Below are 26,301 nucleotides of genomic sequence, written 5' to 3' on the forward strand. Positions count from 1 at the left end.
AGAACAAAACTGTATTAATTGGGTAATTAAACCTAGCCGCCGCTTAATTTTCACTGCCAGCTAAATTCAATAGGGAGGAAAATCATCAAGCTTGCGAATACGCACATTTTTTTTTTATCCAAAATGATTCCCTAACTCTTGCAAGCTCAAAAAATGAGGTCTATCAGGACACCGTAAGCAATCTTGACTCGTATAATGAAAAAACGATGTGTGTGATTGAAAGATTGAAGGAGCCAATTAGCTATGCGCGGCACCTGGAAAAATATATTATTATTATTTATTATTTAACGAATTTTAAGATTTAAATTTAAGTCACAAGCTCTAGAATGGCGTCCTGTTTTTTAGTCAGGAACGATAATAACAAAATAGACTATTAAGCTATGCTCTAGTAAAATTGCTTTTGCGGCTTAAATTTTTAAGAGCCATTCGGATTTAGTAAAAAATTAGTCCCACAAACATTTTTTTTTTAAATTTTTATTGCATAGATGGGTGGACGAGCTCACAACCCACCTGGTGTTAAGTGGTTACCGGAGCCCATAGACATCTATAACGTAAATGCCGCCACCCACCTTGAGATATGAGTCCTAACATCTCAGTACAGTTACAACGGCCGTCCCACCCTTCAGACCGAAAGGCATTACTGCTTCTCGGCTGAAATAGGCACGGTGGAGGAACCTTCACGTGCGGACTCACAAGAGGTCCTACCACCAGTAATTCTGGATCAATTCTGATAACGTTATAAATCGTAACGGTTTTTTTATTAGTACACTATCCAAAATAGAACATTAATAAGTTTTATTCCATTACACAAACTAATATGTACATTAAGACAATACCATAATAAATTCCCAAGCCCAAAAATGAATATTCAACATCTTCAAAAACTTTTATCTTAAATCTTACACGAAGAAACACCAAAACAAATATGAGTAGGAAAGGACAATATTAGAATCGAGATATCGACACCTCACGATAGGTTAGGGTTGGAAGTAACTGGATTTTAATAATCGATAAGTTTTTAAGTTTTTATGAAGGCACGTGATCTTACAGTTCCCCTAACGGTGAATAACTATGGCTCGTGGACGTCAGCAATAACAGAGGCACTTCGAAACATCCATTCCATTACCTAGCCAATATAAAAACAAACCAAAATAGGAATTAAAAAAAAAGAAACGTTTTCTCATCCTTGTTGCCCTGGTCAAGATATTAGGAGATAGTAATAAAAAAAATTGTTTAAAAAACCAACAAAGTACGCTTTTATAGAAAATCCAACTAAAAAAATAGAAAATAAATTTTAATAAATGTAAATTAAAAATAGTGTTAGAAAAAAATATTTTATTGTAATAAAAGCGTGAGGTGCATGGTATCAGTAGTTATAAATATTTTATGAAGAGATATGAGTAGAAGGGTTATTTTGATAATATCCTGAAAAGCAAACCACACTTTTTTACAATAAAATCGTTTTTTTCTTACACTATTTTTAATTCAAATGTATTAAAATTTCTTTTCTATTTTTTAGTTGGATTTTCTATAAAAGCCTACTAGTTTTTTTAAACTATTATTTATTTTTAAGTTTTTAGATGAATTTAAATTTTTTTTTTTTTTATATTGAATTGTCATCGGTCCTTAATAAGTATAATAAATTTCGAGTTAATCCGACGTCTTGAAGGGGGTCAAAATCATGTTCAAAGATTCCGTTACAAACATACACACGTCTGAAACTAATAAAAGCATATTAATAATTGTATTTTTATGGATCTCAGATACGTGGGCAAAATAAAAAGTTAATTGGACATCTTGGAATTAGTGAAAACTACATTGAAAATTTTCCGTTAAAGTTTTAAAAGAGAATTATCAATAGTTTTTTTTTTCTCTTAGCTGTTACCCAAAATATAGGCCAATTGTTGATATTAATTTACGACATTACAATACACAATAACATCGACAAACCCCGACATCACTAGATCCCAAGTCACACGGAAAAAGGTAAGAGCGCCCAATCTTTTGATTCGCATAAATATCCGAAGGCAGTCCCCCAGGAACGAAAGGGTATATATTCCACAATGCGAAGTTCGTTCAAAGCATTCGACATCGGATAGCGAAGGTTCAACTCGGTTTTAATTGGATTCCAGAGTTGAGATTTCCCAAAGGCTGCCTGTCAGGAAATCCCTTGTAACTCATTTCAAACACACTTAGTTAATAAGTGGTAGTATGTTAGTTACATCGGATTATCAAATGAGGTTACTCCGGTTTGTTACGAGAATTATTGTGTTCATATAAATTATATTAGGATGGGATCGAATAACTGCAGAACTTGGTAGTGGATTTTCCGTGAATTGTTAGCGTAGTGTGTGTGTTCTTTAGTGAGCAGTATAGAGTTCGCCAACAATCACGAGTCAGTTACAACATACTCCCTCTGAAGTACAAATAAATAATTGTGACTCGATGGTTTTTATTGACGCGAATTGACAGCTGATTTCCAATCATAGAAACCTCATTCGAGTTTGGCTCTGGCGAGTGCTTAGGAGTGCCATGGATACGAACCGACAGGGGCAGGTCGCCCAATCGGAGTGTTCTGCATTAGTCTGTCATGATCCTCATTTATGAGGAATCCACCTTAGATATATAATGATGGACTGCTCACACGTACTAACAATAGATTCTAACATGTGGTCAAGTTATTAAGTCGCGTCTATACCGTACCTATTACGTCTATGGACGTTTCATCTTCTTTTACTGGTGGTAGGACCTCTTGTGAGTCCGCACGGGTAGGTACCACTACTCTCCCTATTTCTGCCGTGAAGCAGTAATGCGTTTCGGTTTGAAAGGTGGGGCAGCCGTTGTAACTATACTTGAGACCTCAGAACTCATATCTCAAGGTGGGTGGCGCATTTACGTTGTGAATGTCTATGGGCTCCAGTAACCACTTAACACCAGGTGGCCTTTGAGTTCGCCTACCCACCTAAGCAAAAAAAAAAAAACTAATTTTTATACTAAGCCCTCACAACGCTCACATCACGATAACCCACAGACACAGCCCACTGAGTTTCTCGCTGGATCTTCTCAGTGGGTCGCGTTTCCGATCCGGTGGTAGATTCTGCGAAGCACTACTCTTGCTAGGGTCAGTGTTAGCAACGCTCCGGTTTGAGCCCCGCGAGCTCACCTACTAGTTAGGGTTACGCTGATATAGCCTCTCAAGGCTGTCAGCTTAGGTAGGGAAAAAAAAAGAACAAATCACATTATGACCATGCTCATACACGTTTCACGTTTGTTTTGGACTGTAGTCTAAAAACGTTGACCATTTAGTAGCTACCGCTAGGATAGGAATTTACAATGTCACTATTCTAAACACAACTACGAAAGTAGCTGCAGTGGCTGCACGAGAAATATCGCAAGCCCGTTTGATGACTACCGAAATAGACTTTATACAAGAATGTCTTACACAAACTACATGTTTTACATAACACCGATTTTCACTTGCAAAGCTTTAATGATACAACATTAAAACACTTCATCCATATTATCTGGAACCGCCTGCGTTCATCGACAGTGCGATTCCAGAGGTCTTTTTTGCCACGCACCATCCGGCTATGGAATGAGCTCCCCTCCACGGTGTTTCCCGAGCACTATGACATGTCCTTCTTCAAAAGAGGCTTGTGGAGAGTATTAAGCGGTAGGCAGCGGCTAGGCTCTGCCCCTGGCATTGCTGAAGTCCATGGACGACGGTAACCACTCACCATCAGGTGGGTATGCTCGTGTCTGCCTACAAGAGCAATAAAAAAAAAACTTCTCGCAAAATTAGTATAAATTCCTGCATTTACCCACTCCGAAGATAATAGGCGTCCCTCGGCGAAAGATAACGAACCTCCGCGGGATTCCGTCTCGGTAAATTGTTGGGTTACGTATAACCGAACGGTTTTTTTTTATCGATAAAGAACATTAGGGGTAATCGGCTAACGACCGGCCCGTGGGATCGCGCCCTCCGTCCGAATGAAGAGCGTTTGTTTTTCAAATTACTTTCCTTTTTCGGGTCGCTCCTAGCTGGTTTTAAGCTTAGTTAATGGACACATTTTTTTTTAACAAAATTTATATTACATATAAAATGAAAAGTCATATACAAACCATAGCAGCGTTCAAGAAATATGTGAAATCTGTCAGGGAACATTATTTATCCTTACTATCTATATAAATAAAAATGAATTGCTGTTCGTTAGTCTCGCTAAAACTCGAAAACGGCTCTACCGATTTGGCTAATTTTGGTTTTGAATTATTTGTGGAAGTCCAGAGAAGGTTTAAAAGATAGATAAATATGAAAATGCTTGGAATAAAAAAAAATAGCAATATTGTTTTCACTTTGATGTGTCCCCCGTCGGACGGATTCCTTTTATTTGTTTTAAGTTTATTTTATACAAAAGTTTAGGTCTTTTATTTATCGATTGAGGCACTACGAAGTCTGCCGGGTCAGCTAGTATTAAATAAAAGTATATATACTTGTATAAAGTATTGTAATATAAAGTAAGTATATGTATGCGTATGTATATGTATTGTTTTGTATATTGTAATATGTTTATATTATTATATGTAATGTTTACTGTATGCACTAGGTCTGTGTTCTTAATTCTTCTTTCATTCTGCGGGCCTATTGGAAGAGATTTCAACATGAAATAAGTAGTGCCCTTATACTTTGTATCCTTATTGTCGTGTTTCTTCTGACAGCTGTGTCTACAAAATATATTAAATAAAATAAATAAATAAATACCTAGAAATTAACTAAAGTTCTCTAATTTTGTAAATTATGACACAGTATCAAACATCATCACCAGGCAATCACGAAAAACCTCCTTGAATAACTCAAAACCTAAATTCTGTTTGATATGACCAACTAAAAACTTTTGTAGCATTTCAGTGTTCAACCCACTAATTCAAGGATGAGCTCTGAATTGCTAAACAACATTCAAGTCACATTGCCGCAGCAAAGCAACATTGAATACATCCTTGTCAAGTGCAGGAGTCACGGGACAGTAAATAGTGTTCCCTGTATATCGCCCGAGAGGGACACGTATACACACTCGAGTTAATCCGCAAAGGATTCAAATATCACGGTAGATGACACCTTTGCACCGTTGCCAAAAAACGTGTCAAGTTGTGGTGCGCTAGGGATGAACGGAATTTTGAATAGGCAAGTTTTTTCCCTAAGATTTATTTTCATTATAAAAATGAAAAAATTGAATACCTTTCTATGGTTTCTCAAATGCTACGTGACGGAATGGACGTTTACTCTGCAGTGATGTGAGGACTTCTCGATTCGGTTTTCCAAATAGCAATTTAATTGTACAAAAATATACAAAATAATATTGTAATTTAAATGTAACACAATATAGTGAAATTAATTTGAAAAAAATGGGAATTACGTAACAAAATAATGGACAAGTTTGTCATCTCTGCCTGATTTAGTTTTTCGGAAAGATGTTACCGGCACTCCTTGGTCTATCCGTGGTTATGGCCCTATCAACATCGCTGAAATATAGGGTACTCATTATCATTAAAAATCGCTTCTTCAAATTATCAAATGTGTAGATTGCCCCGAATTACTGGTGGTAGGAGGACCTCTTGTGAGTCCGCACGGGTAGGTACCATCACCCTGCTTATTTCTGCCGTGAAGCAGTACTGCGTTTCGGTTTGAAGGGTGGGGCAGCCGTTGTAACTATACTTGAGACCTTAGAACTTATATCTCAAGGTGGGTGGCGCATTTACGTTATAGATGTCTATGGGCTCCAGTAACCACTTAACATCAGGTGGGCTGTGAGCTAGTCCACTCATCTAAGCAATAAAAATAAAAAAAACATACATAAACTACAATTTATAAATTAATATTGCCTAAACGCCTTGCTACATTTATCTAATGACCGGACAGTACAAAGGACGAGGATTTAGCAAAAATCGATACAGTTTTGAATTTTACAAAGTTATATTCTGCGTATCGCATATGGTTAGAATTGAATGGCAGTTCATTTTGGTGCATTTGAAGCCGCCACACAATTACCTCTAACCTCAATACCCAAGAGAATATCGATGCGCATTAGCGCATGTAATTATACATCTACTAGCTCTAGTTTCTCTGTGATTAGTAATTAATCATGCAGTGGTGTTTATAGAAATTTTCTTCTATGTTATGATAAATTTATCACAAGATTTTGTGTTTGTGCTTTGCATCCGCGTTTTTCTATTTCTGAAACCTATTCCGACCTGTTTTAAAAGAATATGTTAATCTTCCGATTATACTAAGTTATAATCTACAGACAATTATTTTGATGCGATAAATTAACTATTTTTCCACGTTGGGCATTAAAGGAGTCTACTTGTATATTAGAAGTCACCCATACTAGTTAATACCTATACATGTTATCTATTAGATAAGTTGTGAAAATAGTAGGGCGGGAATAAATTTTAAGATTGCGCTTAAAATATATATTACTGTCTCTCCAAGCCTTTGGACGTTCGCACCATTGACAGCGATAGACAAAACTGACTGAAAATATTTATTTGAAAGTCAAACTTAGTCATTTCGCACTTTTATTTCCAAAACAGGATCAATAATAGTTATTTGTGCAGCAAAAGAGCAAAGTTGTTTTTTGGTTCGAGTGCTGATTTTGAGTCCCGACCAAGCGAAGGACTTTAAGATTGATTCATCGTTAGAATCCTAAACGTAGTGAGGGACTGAAAAACACGAAATGCAAAAAACTTTGCTTTCGTGTAGCACACATAACTTTTCACCTCAGCAGTGAGAACACATATTACTTAGGAGACATAGAAATGAACAGGAATAGATAGGAATGAAATAACTATTAAATAAAAAATGTAATTTCTTTATTACAAATATCTTTAAATTTTAGAGTATTACGCGTTTCCGAACGTGTTTTCTTGGAGGTCGAATTCCAAAATCGAATTTCGAAGGGGTTTTTTTCACTCGCTTTTTTATATGCATACGAAAGGGACAGAGCACAGTAAAATATGAATGTTACAAATTTATGGCTGAACAATGTCAATTCGCGGCACTGAAGATTGAAAAATTAAAAAGCTACTTTGACCCACGCTCGAATCAAAATCACCTTTTGTTCACAGTTGTCTCGCAGCGGCATGTTTGAGCTCCTGATGTGAAAAAATCTATTTTCTGTCTGCAACAGTTCACACACATTCTTTTGTTACCTAGGAAAAAACACAGCGCACAACCCTCGGTATTCCATTACCAGCCTTCTCGTATCTTTCAATAAATTACGAAAGTTTTGTAATACAATGCAATAATTAGACGCGTACTACTGTAATGCATGCTTTGGCAGTAAGCCAGATCACTACATCATTGTAACGTATGGTATTTGGTTGCAATACGCTTACATTACGAGCTGAAATAGGAGCACTCGCCGGATTTTCATTGCACAAGATAAGGGAACTCATGTTTTGCCAGGTCTGATTTTTTTTTCGAAAATGTCATCATACATTCCGTCGTAGATAATGAGAAATAGCTTATACACTCGCAATAGGTAAAAAAATCTTTTAAAACTTAAACCTGGTATTTTTTGGTTCATTACTTTTTTTTATTGCTTAGATGGGTGGACGAGCTCACGGCCTACTTGGTGCTAAGTGGGTACTGGAATCCAGAAACATTAACAACGTAAATGCCGCCAACCAATATTTAATCTATTCTCAATTTGACAGCAGACGTCAAGAACAAAAGTTTGACAATAAATAGTATGCATGCGTGTGTGCGTCAAATAAATGGTATGTAGTGTGTGTAATGTTTTCTTTATTCATTTAATGTATCTTTTATACACTATTTTAAAAAAATATTAACATTGTCCACTTCTTCTCTATATTCTCTATAAGTGTGGAAAATTTCATACTCCTCCGTCCGCGCAATTTTCGTAAAAAAGGATACAAAGTTTTTGCTTCACGTATTAATTTATATATATATAGCTCTCGAATTGAAACGAAATGTAAAACTGAATTACTTTCCACCGTTTACGTGGAACAAGGCTAGTCCATTTGCTCACAGAGACATAAATTTAACGGTATCTATAAAATCTCCGAATGTAGCTTTAAATCAGTGCATTTTAAATTTTCCGCATAATGTCCTACACGAGAGCTGTTCTGAGTAGTTTGGTTTCAGGAAGAGGTTTTCGCTGTAGCGCCGTAAAGAGGAAATTTTTACGGTTTCTAAAGGGGAGTGGGGGGATTGAGGGGGGAGGCACATATATTCTTATTTGCTCCTGAACGTGACCACAAGCTTGCATTTTAAGTGAGCGAGTTGGTTAGAATGTGTTCTCGCAGATATTTAGAAAATGAATTCTCATTTGTTTCTGTAATTCGCAATTAGTTCGTCCCCTAAAACCTTTAACTATAATAATATCAAAGTTCCTAAAATTTTGTAATTTTTGTTAAAATTATTTTTTTTATTTTTGGTTTCTCGATCCGTAAACATAACGTAGGTGGTTTTTTAGGTTGTTTTTGACGATTATTTTGTTTTATTAATTATTAAAAGGAATTTTTGAATATTCAAATATTATATCAAAATTCTTCTTGATCAAAAAGAGGCTATTTATCCAAACAAAAGAAACATAAATTTCATTATTTTTATTATAGTATACAAAAACTCAACAACTCTTTACAACTAACATTTAATACAAAAAGCGTAAGAAACACATTGTTACGACAACTATGAGTGAGTTATCTCTTAAATATTATAACGTTGTCAGTAATCAAATTTAATAAATTGAAATTAACATCAAATATTTTAGGTTGAGTGTATTAAGAATGAATTAAAAGTTAAAAAGCAGATAGCTTGGACACACTATGAGACATTAATCTTTTTTATACAAAAAAAGAACATGTTTCGAGAGTACTCAACTACGTAATTGTGAATCATTTTATTAGGAACTGTTCAAACATCAAAATGTAACGAAAATGCATTATCTTCAATAATATGCGTTAATAAATAAAGACTAGATTCATTGTATAGTGACTAGCGTTGATAATTGTATATCTATGTTAAAATCAGAATGCGGAAACAATAATTAAAAGAAAACGAAGTTACTAATAAGACAAGAAGGCTAATTCTGTGAACTATGATCGAAATTTATGGAAAGCAAATTGCGCCTCTCTCAAAGAACAATGAAAATGTTTAATTGAATTCTGTGCTAGTAAATAATTATGAAGCTAAAATAAAATATTTTGTTACAGCAGAGCAACATTAAAATTTACAACTCTTAAACACTTTACATGACACATCTTAGTACTTATTTATAACAATGTCAATTTTAGTACGTATACAAAAAGTGCGTGAAAACTGTATTAATTGAAAATGAAAATTAACTTTCGGATAGAACAGAATCAGAATAGAAATATCAACCTCCTTTGAGTTCATTCATTCGATATCATGTGCTTGTATCATGACTTAATTTTTTTTTTTACGTTAACTCATAAAATTTTCACTTCTAAATTATCTCTTCAAATTCGCTTTAGAGAATTTTAGGATCAAATGAAGGAAATTTTATGTTTACTACCATCTCATTATCCGCCTCGTTCCGTATACCGATATTAATCTACAATTAACGTCTCATTAAAACAATTGAGAAGATTTACTCATAATAACCATTACATAATTAGCTAAATCATTAATCTTCAGTGCCCGTGATCCATTGGAGGTACTTGAAGGAGCGCGATTGAATCGGAGTTGGGCGCGACTCTCTCCATGCACGCGGCTGTTTGTAAGTTGCCTGCTCTCTGAAAAGACAATGAAAAATATTATTAACTCTAGCAAATATTCCGTAACATTCAAACTAGAGAGAATAAATGGTTTATATAAAAGAAATCTTAAGACTTTAAAGTAATATGATATTGCACACACACACAATACACAACTGTGACCTAATGATGGATAATATAGTAAAATATTTTTTTAACAAAGTATATAAATCATGGTAAACAAATCAACTAACCTTGTTTCAGTAGAAGCACGAGAATGGTAATTGGGCACGTTCGGATTGTGATAAGTTCCGTGAGGCGCTGGGATCAGGGTGTGACTTTGTACCGGCGGATGTTCCAGACTGCTTGGCGACTGATAATTATTTGGATTATATCTATCTACTGACACTCCTCTAGTCCTTTCTAGGATGGGCTCATTTTTAGCATAAGAGCTTAAAGGTCTACTACGGCCCAGAGTGTTCGTTTTTGGCCACTCTTGGGATCCAGTGAATTCCCTTTCAAAGCTCCTTTCACGCCATGAGCGCGGCCGCAAAGTTTGACTCCAAGTGGGCGTTGATGCGTATGTAGATTCCGCAGTTTTCGTGAACTTAGATTCCGTCTCCCATGGGGGCTTGATGCTAGTTTGTTCAGTTTGTGTTTGAGATTTTTCAGTGAATTCTCTCAATTCTTTTCGCCACTGATGTTCAACAGGTTCAGGTTGTTCATTATTGTCATAGTAATACTGCGGAGATGGATCTGGCTGCGCCTGAAATTTCGTTTCCGTGGGTATATATGTCGACTCGGGCACGCTAATGTAGCGTCTCTCGTATTCACTGTAGTAAGTTTTTCGGCCAGACTGTTTGGATTGTTCCGCGGCGTTTACTGGTTTCACGAAAGATTGGTTAGGAGCTGGTGGTATGTACGCCGTAGGAGGAGGCTTAGCGAACTTGGACTTCGGGACTGGCGGTTTCCAACTTTGTGCAGGTGCAGTCGGTGTCAAAGTAGTGGTGGGTAGTGGTTGATAGTAACTTTGAGAGGAGTTATTTGCCAAATAAGACGAATCTTGTTCCCACGGGGGAGGAACATAAGAAGAAGAATATTGCTGTGAGGTTTTCTGATAGTTGTCTGTTGTTTCCGTGTTTACATAGTTATATTGGCTCGGCTGTTGTAAATTAAATGATGGCGTAGTGTCAATGCTGCTAGCCCATGTCGGTTTTGGAGTGTAACTTGTGTAAGTGTTTGAACTTCTCTCTTGTGTAGTCTCTGTGTAAGTAGGTTGGTATTGCGATTGTAAAATTGGTGTAGTTGGTTGTGGAGTATATGGGCGCTGTATGGGTTGTGGAGTATATATTTTTTGTTGAGGTTGAGAGGCGTATGTTTGTTGTGTAGCTTGTGGAGTGATCGGTTTTTGAGTCGGTTGTGGGGTGTATGTTTGATTTGTGGGATATGTTGGTTGAGGTCGATAAGTAGGTTGTAACTGAGGTTGAGGTTGGGGTTGGGGTGAAGGTTGATGCTTAGGTTGTGATTGGCTCCAAATTGGTGTAGATGACACGGGTGTAGGTGTAACATCATTATAAACAGAATTTTCTCTTATTTGTTGATACCATTGTTGATTTGTTATTGAACTGGGTTTAACATTACTTATAGTCAAGACCTCGGATTGTGGTTCTTGTGACCATTGTCGCTGTTGCTCATTATTTTGGTTATGATAAATTTCAGATGGCATTTGCCTTTCAACGCTAAGTCTTTCCAGTAACAAGCTATGGCGTCGTTCAGTTGTTGGTTCAGGGTTGTAAGCTTGTTGGAAGGGTCTGGATGGCATTGGAGATGACAGAGATCTGTCCCTATTGGGAGGAAAATAGGTTTTAATAACCGGTATTTCTGTTTGAACAGGATCTTCACAGGTACCGTCTAATGTTTTCGTTGTGCGGTTAACGGTCTCAATCTTTTCTATCCTGTTGTATTCAGTTTGTGTACTGAAAGCTCCGGGTACAGGACTAGTGCGCGTAAAAATTTCAGTTTTTTCTGTATGCGTTTTGGTGATAACTTCAGCCGGTCCGATTGGCTTAATTTCAACATCTTCAACTTTCTCGAGTGGCACTGATGGTTCTCTCATAGGTATTTGAGTTTTCTTTTCAGGCTCAGCTTCTTCTTTTTCTTCTATTTTAATTTCTACTACTGTCTCTTGTTTAGTATCTGATGGTCGTACTGAGGATTCTGAAAAATTGTTTTCTTTAGTTTCAACCGCTTCGGCAGTTTCCGTTTCTATATCCTTACATTCCTCGTTTACTTCTTCTTCGTCATATTTTACAGAGGAAGGCTTTAAAACATCAACCTGGACTATCACTTCACTTTTATCGTCATCTTCCTCTTCTGCTTCTTTTTTTTCCTCAGCAGTTACAGTTTCAGTTATAACCTCAACCTCTTTTTCTACTTCATTTTGTTCTGCTTCTTCATATACTTCATCATCACCATCATCATCATCATCACTCTTGAGTGTTTGCTCAACTTCAGTATTTTTTTTACTACTAACTACAACTTCTTCTTCTTCCTCTAACCGGCTCTCTTCGTTTTGGTTGTCGTTTTCTGGTTCTGCATCCAAATTTTCTTTTGCAGACTCAATCTCCTCTTCTTTAGCTACTTTTTCTTCAATAACTTCCTTCTCTTCTTCTTCTACTTCTTCGTCTTCTATTTCTTCTTCTTCTTCATCCTCTTCTTTTGTATTATGTTTTGGGGTTATTGATTCAGTGTTCTTAATTACAACTGTTACAGGTTCACTGTCTTCAACTTCTTCTTCTTCAACTTCTTCTTCTTCCACCATTTCCTCAACATCTTCTTTTGAATTTTCACTGTCTGCTTGTAATATAACAACTTTACGTGTTGTGGTTGTTGTAGTCTCCGATTTTTCTTCACCTTTTATGATATTATCCTCTTTGGTTTCAGGAGTATTTTCTTTGATGATTTTCTTCGAGATCACCTCTGGTTCTTCGACGATTTGTGATTTTTCTTCAACCTCTTGAACCGCTACATTGGCATTTTCCTGTTCTTCCAATTCTTCTTCAAATTCCTCTATTTCTTCATCAGCCTCTTCTTTTGGCAATGTTCTTGTCTCTGTTTCTGTTTTAATTTCAGTTTTACCGTCAATGGTAGTTTTTGTTGTAGTTGTTTTCACTTCTTGTACTGTGCCATCCGGTAGAATTTTCTTTACCACTTCAACTCTAGTTTCCGTTTTTGCACCTGTTTTCTTAGTGGGTAGCATAACTGTCATTTCTGCTTCGACGTCACCATTATGATCACCATTTTGTTCTTCAATTTTTCCTTCATTTTTAACTGTCTTGCTTACAAATTTGACTTGTTTCTGTAATTAAAAAAAATTAAAAGTCAATTGTCTGTTTAAGACATAAGATACATTCAAGAACATCAAATACTAAAATGTGATTAATATTTTTTTTTTCGTATTCTTGTCTAATGTTATACTGATTATAAAAACATGATAGAAAATACAATAAGCTTTGCAATATTTCAGATGCGTAAATTTAAGTTGCAAACAAATTTGTCCACATAAGACTTATTTAGTAATAAATTTTATTTTATGCATAAACAGAATATCATATTTCAATTAGAATTTCAATTAAAACCTTATCATCTGAAGTTTCTTCGGCATCCGTTGTTTTCTCTGATTCTGTTAAAGCATCAACACTGATATCCGGTGTTAATATTTTAGGAAACAAATCTGCGTGTTCCCCATTTTGATTTTTTATTTCATCTGTTTCATTATTTTGAAACTTTATAAAGGGCTCGCTACTAGGAACATGACTGACAATAGGCGAGCTTGTTAAATATTCAGCATCATAACTAATTTCTGGGAGTTCATATGGGTTCTTAAATCCAATACATCCATTATTAGTTTGTACTGTCTCATAAGGATTGTTTACGTATTCATACGCAGACGTTGGTCTATTATTATTTGTGGTTATAAACGAAAACGTTGGCTTGCTAACTGGCTCGTAACTTTCTATGTTTGATTCTTTGTTATTGTTTGTAAAATGATATGGCGGCGGTACACGTTGTACAGGCGGATCTTTAGGTGTGTCTGGGTTGCTTCTTGTTCGCAACAATGATTTAGGATTGGCCGGTAAATTAAAGGTCGGAAATACTTGGACCGGTAAGCAATTGTAGTTCGGTACTAAGATCGGTGTGGACGGCATCGGTGGCGACTGCACAGGGTGCGTTGGCACTTCCGGTACACCTTGATTCATTGCGTTTCGCATAAGTCTTTTGGCCATTCGTTCCGACTTGATCTCTGATAAATCTAACCCTCCCGGGGTGTAAGTGAATGGCTTACGGTCGCGATTCATGGCTCCGTGTATCGCAGACGGTGGATTCATTTTACTGAAATATTTCACATTCCGTTACATATAAAAACGTCTTTCGTACGGTTCAAGAAAATCACGATTTTTGTGTATTTATTTTTTTAAACCTCGCGAGCTACGAACTATTTGGCAATTTGACAAAACATAATAATATAATAATATACTCACAAGCTTTGACGTTCACTATTAAAATATAAAATAGATATATATACTTCCTGCGTGTCAACGTATTAAAGAACTCAAGTTTGTTTGTCCAGCGGACACATTTGAGACGTATACTGTAGCGGCACTCGGCACAGTTAGATATTCACATTTAATTAGATGGATCACTTGTTTTTTGTGATGGAACATGCAGATATTACTCTGGTCGCAGCGGTTATATATAGCGCGGGTGTCGTAAATGAGCCGGTACATTTGAATCTGTGAGTCGCGCGCGGTCGGCGCGTGCGCCGCCTACCACCTACTGCCGTCCGAGCGACATCAACCGCCATGTATTTTTGTACCGACCTCAATATCAACGGGCGCCTCGTCTACAATTCGTCTTGGGCAAAATCGTCTAAACAACATTCGGAATGCTTCCGACAGTTTCGCGATTATCATTTATTGCAACGTCGACTTATCTATCATTCACGTATGCGATTCCCGCCATGTTTCCGTTTATTCTCACTGTAACCGTGCCAAGTGAGATTGTTCGGGCCATTGAAACTGTCACCAAGAACTTTACCGCTCTTCGACTTTACAACTCAACGGTCAATTTTTAACGGTCGCTCAAATGGAGCAGGATTTAATTTAACGGTAGGCAGCGGCTTGGCTCTTCTCCTGGCATTGCTGATATCCATGAGCGACGGTAATCACTTACCATCAGGTGGACTGTATGCTCGTCTGTCTACAAGGGCAATAAAAGAAAAATAAAAAAAATGTTTTTTAGACTAGAAAAAATAATAATTCTTTAATGGCTTCCAAAATAGTTTCCATACAAAATCGCTGTTTACAAATATAAGCCCCGCCTATTACTGCCGTGAAGCAGTAATGCGTTTCGGTTTGAAGGGTGGGGCAGCCGTTGTAATTGGAAGGCGCATTTACGTTGTACATGTCTATGGGCTTCAGTAACCACTTAACACTAGGTGGGCTGTGAGCTCGTCCACCTATTTAAGCAATAAACAAAACAATTTTAGCGTGCGTGATATGTAAGATATGTGATCTGAATGCAGCGTCATCGCGAGATTTACTCGGTCGGGTCGCCGATCCGTTTATCCTCCACCATTACAGTTGGCTCCTCACCAAAACTTTCTAATTCAACATTGCTTCGATACGTTGTAAACGACATGCCTGGTGACGTCACTGACTAAACGAACCGATGCGACCTTCCTAATTTATTGAATATATCTACTTTGCTATTTTTTTATTCTTTGTACTATCGACGATCGATACTGGAGTTGCCTTCAACGATATCTTTTTTTGTTATTGCTTAGATAGGTGGACGAGCTCACAGCCCACCTGGAGTTAAGTGGTTACTGGAGCCCATAGACATCTGTAACGTAAATGCGTCACCCACCTTGAGATATAAGTTCTAAGGTCTCAGTATAGTTACAACGGCTGCCCCACCCTTCAAACCGAAACGCATTACTGCTTCACGGCAGAAATAGGCAGGGCGGTGGTACCTATCCGCGAGGACTGACAAGAGGTCCTACCACCAGTAATTGCACAAATTATAATTTTGCGGGTTTGATTTTTATTACACGACTTTACTGAAACCCCAAAATAGGCTCGTTTATTTAAATCTAATGAAATTCACACAGTCAATATTTATGAGTCAAATACCAAAAAATCATTAAATTTTTATTTTTTATTTCTTAGATGAAGCGACGAGCTCACGGCCCACCTGGTGTTAAGTGGTTACCGGAGCAAAATTCAAATTCAAATTCAAAATCATTTATTTCAACTTAGATGTCAGTATGACACACTTGTTGAATGTCAAAATAAAAATAACAATGTTAACTTTACCACCGGTTCCAAAAAAAGCCACAGTCCTGAGAAGAACCGGCGAAACAAACTCAGCGGGCTTTTTTTTTGTTTTTTCTCAAATATTTTCTTTTTTTTAGTAAATAAAAATATTTACAATAAAAGAAAAAACAAGTCAAAAATACAATTAAAAAAATAATAATAAAAATGAAAAATGAAAAGGCCAGGAGCGAGCGCCTCATTCCCACGTAGTGCCATCTAGTAAATAATCCTTAACTTTATAATATGCCTTGTTGCACAAACGTTCCTTAACAGTTTTCTTAAATCTATGAACAAGTAGTAATTGAACGTTTAGTGGGATCTAGTCTGAGAGCCCATAGACATATACAACGTAAACGCCGCCATCCAACTTGAGACATGAGTTGTAAGGTCTCACGCTTAACAGTACAACGGCTGCCCCACCCTTCTAACCGAAACGCACTGCTGCTTCACGGCAGTAATAGGGAGGGTAGTGGTACCTACCCGTTCGGACTCACAAGAAGTCCTACCACCAGTAATAATAATACCTTTAGACTACCGAATTAATTTTCGTTGTAAGCAATTAGATATCATTGCTTATGGTTGGTAATCGATATAAGTATTCCTTCTTTTTTTTATTGCCCTTGTAGGCAGACGAGCATATGGCCTACCTGATAGTGAGTGGCTACCGTCGCCCATGGACTTCAGCAATGCCAGGGGCAGAGCCAAGCCGCTGCCTGCCGCTTAATAATCTCCACAAGCCTAGTTTAAAGAAGGACATGTCATAGCGCTTGGGAAACACAACGAGACATTCATTAGAGACTCATTTTAGAATATTCAGCAAACCAAATGGATGCATTCAATAAAGAGATTCTGTAACTCAGTTCTCTTAACATTATTACTTTTACTCGTAAAATCAATAACGGTGTAAAACAAGAATCTAATAACACTTAGCGATCTCAGAAGTCTGTAAATTTTAGTAATTGGCCATTTAAATAACATTTGCAGTAGGGATGGCGAAATATTGATAGGCAAAAATCGATTCAATTCAGATAAGTTTCAAACGTAAACTTTGAAAAAAACACAAGAAAATATTTTAATTTTTTGTTGTTATTGTTACGTTTACTTCGCTTGTGTGCGAAGAGTAATTCGAATAAAAAATCGTAGGCATTCAAAAAAAAAATTAAATAAATTTAATAGTCCATTATCAATTCATTATAAATCAATTAAAAAAAAATCATTTATTTATCACACTACATAAATTAAATAAAAGTTAAATATACAGACTTAATCAATAATCAGTCTACTTAAATAAAAATATGTGTTGAATTTCAAGAAGAAAACTGGGAAACTCCTAATATTTACTTATATTTATATACATAAGCACATAAATATCAATAAATCTTTGTATATTTGTCCTCTACGTATTTGACTGAACTGAAACACTTTTTACGTAGATATTTTCAGTCTGAGCTGCAATTGTCTTCTAGTTCGGTGAGATTTGGGAAGAGGATAGGAACATAGTTATTAAATTGTGTATAGAATTTCTCGGCAACCGCATTTCCTTTTAACATTGGATGTAACTAGGATGTAATCAGCTATTATGAACATAACGTGCAATAGACTGAAAAATTGAGGTCGTCGTGGCCTAAAGGATAAGACGTCCGGTGCATTCGTATCTAGCGACGCAACGGTGTTCGAATCCCGCAGACGGGTACCAATTTTACTAATGGAATACGTACTTAACAAATGCTCACGATTGACTTCCACGGCGAAGGAATAAAATCGTGTAATAAAAATCAAACCCGCAAAATTATATTTTTGTATAATTACTGGTGGTAGGACGTCTTGTAAGTTCGCACGGGTAGATACGACCAACCTGCCTATTTCTGCCGTGAGCAGTAATGCGTTTTGGTTTGAAGGATGGAGCAGCCGTTGTAACTATACTGAAACGTTAGAACGCATATCTCAAGGTGGGTGCTTCAGGTACTTTGTAGTTAACTATGAGCTCCGGTAACCACTCAAGACCGGGTGAGCCGTGAGCTCGTCCACCCATTAAAGTAATAAAATAAAATAAATAGAATAAAAAATCGTATGAACATTGACGTCATCCGTTATTAATTATAATTAATGTAAGAAAACAATTATAATTGATAGTATTTACTTAGGGTCTTGTTCTCACATCGTATCGTAATGCGCTTAATACCAATATATTATTATAGGTATTTAATTATAGGTAGGTAGGTGTACAATATCAATAAAATAAAACGGTAATTAAATATTTTTTTAAACCTAATTTTATGACCTTTAAGTTATAAACGCGATAATGGAACTAAGGTAGCTATGCAATTCTGTACCTGACCGTAAAATAGATTAATAATTTTCTGGGAAACACACAATACCCATTAGAACAAATCTAACCGATAAAAATGCCTCATTGTGACAAGCTCTGACATCCCTAGCCCATACCGATACTTCCAATTCAGAAACCGACCGTAAAGACTAAGAATACTAAATGCGGTTCGAGTACTTATCAAGTACCCGAATTAAGTTCAATGACTTATCGAATAACAAATCCTGCTGCCTCATGTTATTTTAATGTGAGCTTTTCGCCCGAAGGCAAAAGGGTCGCGTCGCCCGGCTGAGTGGGTTTCAAAAATTTACTACAATTCTATCGTTGTAGAATAAAAGAATTATACTGAATTTTAAAGGTTTAATAGTAGAATTGAAGAGATAAGTGGTTCAAACGATGCAGGGGTCTTCCTAAGCAAAGATCTCTAAAAAATGCTTTACGAAACTCAATTATGATTTGTACATCTCTGTAGTTGCTATTTGCGCCATGATTATCGCCTTATCGTTGCCGCCACTGACTACTCCCCGAATCCTGATCACGCAGGAGCCAGTCACCGTCGTCGCCCTAGACACGTCCTTACGGATCCATCAAGTCCAATAATCCTTGCATTACACGCCTTCCGCTCTAACACTAGGAGTAGAGACCCCGATAACCGACCTCGTGCAACCTAACCTAGGCATCAGCCCGTTGAGTTTCTCGCCAGATCTCCTCAGCGGGTCACGATTCTGGTAGTAGATTAATTCGCGAAGCAGCAGCTACTCTTGAGTTGTTAGGTCTCCCTTGGAGGCGCTCGGGCAACTGTTAGCAAATCCCGCTCCTTCTGGCTGAGCCCTTGATCGCCCACCTGTCCTTGTGAAACCGGAAAGGCCTAAGGACCCCCAGTAAACCCTCATTCATAACAAAAAAAAGTTCCTATTATCCCAACAAGAATTTTAATAATAGAACTAAACTTATTCGTTATTAAATCAACAACGCGATCGTCTAAATTCACTTTAGTCTACAGAACAACGCAACATCCTGTTTGTTGAAAGTCCGATACGACTAGGAAATTATTTTATGAAAAGGAAATTGAAAAAGTACTCACTTTAACTTCTGTCTTCACTGATTCGCCTTTAGTCGCCATTCTGTAAAAATAAATGAAATTAGAAATGATAAACAGTAGGTACATCACTTGGGTCGTGATATTTGTTTTTTCCGTGATACTTAAATATTAGATCGAAAAATCTTGGTCAAAATGTAATTTGCCTTTATTGTTATGGCTTACATTTTAGACGGATGGACGAGCTCACAGCCCGCCTGGTGTTAAGTAGTTACTGCTGGAGCCCATAGACATCTACAATGTAAACGCCGCCACCCACCATGAGACATGAGTTATAAGGTCTCAAAATAGTTATAGCGGCTGCCCCAACCTTCAAACCGAAACGCATTACTGCTTCATGGCAGAAATAGGCAGGGTGGTAGTACCTACCCATGCGGACCCACAAGACGTCCTACCACCAGGAATTACGCAAATTATAATTTTGCGGCTGCATTGCTTTTATTGTGGAAGTCGATCGTGAACATTTTTTATGTACGTATTTCATTACAAAAATTGGTACCCGCCAGCGGAACGCTGTTTGTTTCTTCATTTGAAGAATTACCAGCTTAAGAACCCTAATTCCTTCTATGCACACACCAGTGAAAGTACCGTGGGCGTCTTTACTTCATACAATAATATTGATTAATAAATACCAAGAAATCTGTTTCAGATATTTTTTAAAAGTTAGCAATCGTTTATCTGATTTTATTAGGTCTTTTAAATTTTTATTTAAATGCTACGTTTGATAATGAAATGTTTTTACGTTAATTGTATGTTTTTTTTCACTTATTCAGCTTATAATATATGTTATCTTGTTTTTATTTGTGCTTTTTTTTATTCCTCAAACGGATAAAACAGCTCACGACCCATCCCTGCGTTTAGTGGTTACAGGAGTCCATAGACATCAACAGATTCTACGTCTCAGTTCTATAGTACAACGGCTGCACGACACTTCAAGCTGGACCGCATTACTGCTTCGCGATTGAAAATTAGGCAGGGTGATGGTACCTACCCGTGAGGGCTCACATGCCGTCCTATTATCACCGTGTGATCTATTAATCCTCATATTGTATAGGCGATTAAGATAAAACAATACACTATATACTTTTAGTAGATTAGTAGATTAAAAAAAATAAAAGAAAATATTTGAGAAATAACGAAAAAAAAAAGCCCGCTGAGTTTGTTTCGCCGGTTCTTCTCAGGACTGTGGCTTTTTTTGGAACCGGTGGTAGAGTTAACATTGTTATTTATATTTTGACATTCAACAAGTGTGTTATACTGACATCTAAGTTGAAATAAATGTTTTTGAATTGAATTTAATTATTAGATTATATTAGATTGGCAAATAACAACAATCACAAGTTTGCACGGGTCGTGTCTTAATGCAACCTCCCGGGAGAATTAAAACCACGATGCCACAAGCGAAATCTATAACTAACTATTGAATATCGCGTTTACGTACACATGTCCGTGATAGTTAGTTGCAATACGTGTTCGTGCCGCTAACAACAAAACGAGCCTTCAATGTATTTGCCGCAATAACTTCAGTAATTCAATTAGATTTACAACTTCTCCAAGGCTAGCCTTGATGCATTGTAGTTGAACCATTAGGTAATTGCGATTAGGTAATTAGGTAATTTCCACGGTGAAGGAATAACATCGTGTAATAAAAATGGAACACCCCAAAATTATAATTTGCGTGGGTGAGTACCACCACCTTGCCTATTTCTGCCGTGAAGCAGTAATGCGTTTCGGTTTGAAGGGTAGGGCAGCCGTTGTAACTATACTTGAGACCTTAGAACTTATATCTCAAGGTGGGTGGCGCATTTACGTTGTAGATGTCTATGGGCTCCAGTAACCACTTAACACCAGGTGGGCTGTGAGCTCGTCCACCCACCTAAACAATAAATAAAAAATGGTAATTGTGCTGTTCTTGAAACCACAGATTCGCGTATGGAAAAACCGACAAATTTATTTGTATTTAGATTTAGTAATTTTTTCCCTCTCTAAGCACCTGTCATTTTTGTAAATACTTTGACATTGGCAAAATCAATGCCAAAGGCGTTGGAGCCAAATTATCTAAAAGAAGAAGAAGAAGAAGAAAAAATGCTAACAAAACACCAAAATTGTTATTAGCAATCCAAACTTTCGATGAGCATAATGAATACGTATTTTTCCAAAGTTATCCTCTCCAATCGTTACTCATAATTACAAGAGCTATACAAGGTTATTACGCTAAAGTTTTCCTATTTACGCTTCGTTACGACTAAAAATTAATTAAGATATGAAAATTAAAAGATAATTGTGAATAAGAGCTGTCGAGTTTGAAGGGTGTTTTTTGCTCATAAGAAACTTCGTAACTGTAACTCGTCTATATTACACGAACAGAGCATTTAAAAGGATAGCTTTGAAGCCGACACATTTTAAAAAATCCAATTTAATTAGATGATGTTTTTATTAGAATTACTTATATGATGAAAAAGGTTGCCCTAGACGTTAAAAACGTTGCCTTAGAATACAACGAACACAATGAACAGAGTTCCCCTTTTTTTACCTATGCTGATAGCCTCGAGAGGCTATTTCAGCTTCTCCTAGACGTTAGGTGAGCTCACGGAGCTCAAGCCGGAAGTATTGCTAACACTGATCCTACAGTGCTTCGCAGAATCTACCACCGGATCGTAAACGCGACCCACTGAAAAGTACCGGCGAGAAACTCAGTGGGCTGTGTCTGTGGTTTAGTTTACTCGTCGAGCCCTTCGTCGCAAGCGACGGGTTCGGCGAGGACGGTGACCGGTGCTTGAGGTACCTAAAATCACCGTTAATGGTGGACGTGTTTAGGGTGACGTCGACGATCCCCGTACATTCAACTCCAATACTCTATACGTCTAACACTTAAATACAATCCTACACATTTTATGCATTCTACAATATGAAGCGTAAATGCTGCTCAGCCATGAAGATTGCAGCAATAACAGTAAAAGCAATAAGATCCCCTTTGCAAGTATCGTTACTGAGTATTTGCTAGTACGACGTGACGAGGAAATAGCCGGCGATCTGATGCTGCTAGACTAGGTGCTAATGTTAGGCTAAGAGGTTCCCGTGTCGGTATTTATTTTCGAAAATATATAATATATACGTGAGAAATTTGGGTACGCAACCTATACAGTCATCATCATCATCATCATCAATAGCCAACAGTCGTCCACTGCTGGACGTAGGCATCTCCCAACCCACACCACTAAGCCCGGTCTACGGCTCTCCTATACATATACAGTGCCGTGATTATATGAATCAGTTTCGATTATACGACCAAATAAAAAATGCGTTTAAAATAATGAAAACGTCACTTTTCAAAATATATACAACAAAGAGGTAGCAAATTTAAAATATCATCGTCCACGCCCGAAGCTTTTAATATGTATAAATTTAAATATGATATGTATAAATTCATTGACAACATTATCGATAAAGTACTCTCAACACTTTTAACATTCATGTATAAAGTTATGGATGTCTAGTCTATGTTGTAAGTTCAAAAGACTTGGTTTTACTACCCTTGTGGCAAATGAGCATATGGCCGGTCGACTGGTATGTGGTTACCGTTGTTCATAGACGCATCAATGCCATGAGAACAGCCCAGCCACTATCTACTACTTTTTATAAGTAACTGTTTGTAGTAAGCCACTAATTCAGTTTAAAAATTACTTCGTTAAGCTTTCGTTGTCTTAAGTCCGACTTAAGCTTTCTTAATTTAGCAATTTTTTTTTTCTATACCTAAAATTAATATGTTTTAAAAAATACGAATAATTTAAATACACACACGAGACGAGTGAAAACCGTATCTTAAATTCATATCGGAACCACATCGATCTATTCAAATACACATTAGGCATGAATCCAACTGCGGGCATTAACCCCGTCTGAACATTTAAGAACAATATGGTATGGTAATTCTACGTCATAATAAACTAGTATTCGATATAAATAACTATGAACAAGATCGCTTGAGCTATGACGGCTCCTGGACTATTTTGCACATCGACGTTGCTAGAACAGCGGCTAAATTAAATTTTGTTTAGACGCTGCAGTAAATATGACGGAATCATCAGAATTAAAATCTGTCGGCTTCAAAGTATTGAAAACAGCTACTAAAAAAACTATCTCAAAGAAAAAAACGTTCAAAGAACTATGTAATTCTAATAACGTATCGTTTTTAAATCTCCATTGTTTTGTGCAACACGATATCGCGTGTCGTATTTTCTATATGAATGTTTACTCTAATGTCTCCTCCTTGCGTCGTATTCCTCATTGCTGAGGGTCGTGACCACCCTTTTGACTCTAATGTATCGGAGAATTAAAATAATGGCCTATCAAACAGAGGAAATCACAGTCATCTTTTAAAGCTGAACGCGTGAAAATAATCAGAAGCGCGGATTTCGTACCACGTGTGGACTTACAGCACACTAGTAATAGTAGTGGGTATAACAGAGAGAGAAAGAGAGAGAGAGAGAGTGTATTATTTATTGTGCACCAAAAAAAACAATGCAAAACATTAAATACAAAAAAGTACAGTTGGCGATCTTATCGCTAAGAGCGATCTCTTCCAGACAACCATCAGGTGGACAAGAATCATTTGGAAACGAATTATTTGCGGTGTACCAATCAATTGAAATATATACACATACACACACATACACATATAATATATTTTTTACTGGTGGTAGGACCTCTTGTAAGTCCGCGCGGGTGGGTACCACCACCCTGCCTATTTCTGCCGTGAAGCAGTAATGCGTTTCGTTTGAAGGGTGGGGCAGCCGTTGTAACTATACTTGAGACCTCAGAACTTATATCTCAAGGTGGGTGGCGCATTTACGTTGTAGATGTCTATGGGCTCCAGTAACCACTTAACACCGGGTGGGCTGTGAGCTCATCCACCCATCTAGACAAAAAAAAAAGTGGTGTCGTGGGACACCAGGTAAGAACGAAGTTCCTTCGGCTAATGTAGAATCGACACAATTTGCAAAAACAGAAATGGTGCTCAATTTTATGTAGGTTTTCTCGGTTTTTCTCTTAAGTTTTGCTGATTAGTTTTATTTAAGTACGGGAAAGTATTTAGGAAATTCAGTATTTTAGGAAATAATAAATTACGTAAAATTAAAAAAATAGTAATTCAAATTATCAATTAAAATAACAAAATATGTCTCTTTATTTTTGCTTGACAACATAGAATTACATAGAAATAGAAATAATTACTAAATAGAGAGAGAAGGGATTAGAGAACGAAAAGAAAGAAGGAGAAAGAGAAAGGTATTATACACTACTCGCTTGTGTATGCGACTGTCGCGCCTGCGCACGTCTCATTTAACGGTTTTATTCCACGCACTTTTTTCCACGGATTTTTCCACGCACTTTTTTCCACGGATTTTTTCTTACGGTTTTACTATCACATTTTTTTCAGTTCGGTCGCGCAGCAAAATCTCTATCCCCTCCAAGCCTGCCGTAATGCAATCTTGATGAATATTTGTTTTGGAAAGACGCAAAAACTCGCTTCGATCGTGATCTATCGAGGTTTGCGTTATTGCAGAAAAAATAAACAAGACCTCGTGTTATACGGAACATTTGTTCGACGTTCATTTTATTTTTTTAACTCGGAAAGGGATTAATATTAATTTACGGTGATTTTTACAACGTACAGAGAGGTCTGCTTGCGTCGAATTACTCCATTTTATTTTCTTAGAGATTATATATTATTATACACTATAATATAATGCTATCTATGTTCGTATTTTTCAAACTCAAGGTCTTGGCAATATCGTTCGTGTTAAGACAAAATGTCGGAGGGGTTTTTACGATGTTGGTACGCAGACTAGCATGCAGTTTTTTTTTTTATTGCTTAGATGAGTGGACGAGCTCACAGCCCACCTGGTGTTAAGTGGTTACTGGAACACATGGACATCTACAACGTAAATGCGCCACCCACCTTGATATATAAGTTCTAAAGATCTCAGTATAGTTACAACGGCTGGCCCACCCTTCAAACCGAAACGCATTACTGCTTCACGGCAGAAATAGGCAAGACGGTGGTACCTGCCCGCGCGGACTCACAAGAGGTCCTACCACCAGTACAACTGAGTTCAACAGTTAACTAGACCCTAACAAGAATATCATATGAGGAAATTCGTTCTCAGGCTTGGACAATGTGACTAGTTTAGTAGCATTATATTTGTCGGAGACGGTCATTAGTTTGGTAGCTAAACGAAACGCAGCACGGTTCCCGAGAGATGGCAGCACGATTGCGGTATCGTCGGAACTCTGCTAACTTCGTGCTACGCCAGAGCCTAGCCGATGGAGGCACATAGACGCCATTACACACTTACCAACCAGCCTTCTTGAAGAGCGGTGCCTCCGTCCTAAGAACTGTCATTCGTTTTCGTTGGCTGACGTCAAAAGATGATTTTTTAATTGTTCTAAGACAACAAACGTGTTTGGTGTACTCAATATTTCCCTTAGATCGATCACCCTATTCGGCCCTATGATGTCTGACGATGGTGTTAATAATTGTGGTTTCTCTGACGTATTTATAAACTTTATGTACTTAATATCTATAAAATGTAAATACATAACATATCATAATATGAGATTTCTTAAAAACATAATTAAATGTATCATTATCGTATTGTCAAAAGTAATAGTCAACATATGTTAGTTGTGGAGTAAAATACGAATGTTACAATGTGTATGCCACCTAACAGTTGGAATCTTGAAGGTGAAGTCTGGGC

At 37.1% G+C, this 26,301-nt stretch overlaps 1 protein-coding gene across 3 annotated transcripts in view; it reads right to left on the reverse strand.

Annotated features, from left to right (window-relative positions):
• Positions 1-8,613: 8,613 nt before the first annotated feature.
• The window catches only part of LOC114239453 (uncharacterized), a 32,897-nt gene continuing 15,209 nt past the window's right edge, over positions 8,614-26,301 (reverse strand). For 2 of the 3 annotated variants that reach the window (XM_028169651.2, XM_089728690.1), the window contains exons 2-4: positions 19,529-19,568; positions 9,993-13,096; positions 8,614-9,777 (exon numbers count right to left, since the gene is read on the reverse strand). In XM_028169651.2, coding sequence (XP_028025452.2) covers positions 9,669-9,777; positions 9,993-13,096; positions 19,529-19,567 — 3,252 coding nt within the window. In that variant the 5' untranslated portion in view covers position 19,568 and the 3' untranslated portion in view covers positions 8,614-9,668. Of the gene's footprint in view, positions 9,778-9,992; positions 13,097-13,376; positions 14,131-14,279; positions 14,614-19,528; positions 19,569-26,301 lie in introns of those variants that run through there. The other variant, XM_028169650.2, reaches the window with a different exon arrangement.

This window comes from Bombyx mandarina, chromosome 07 (assembly GCF_030267445.1).
Source record: "Bombyx mandarina strain Sakado chromosome 07, ASM3026744v2".
Taxonomy (NCBI): Eukaryota; Metazoa; Arthropoda; class Insecta; order Lepidoptera; family Bombycidae; genus Bombyx; species Bombyx mandarina.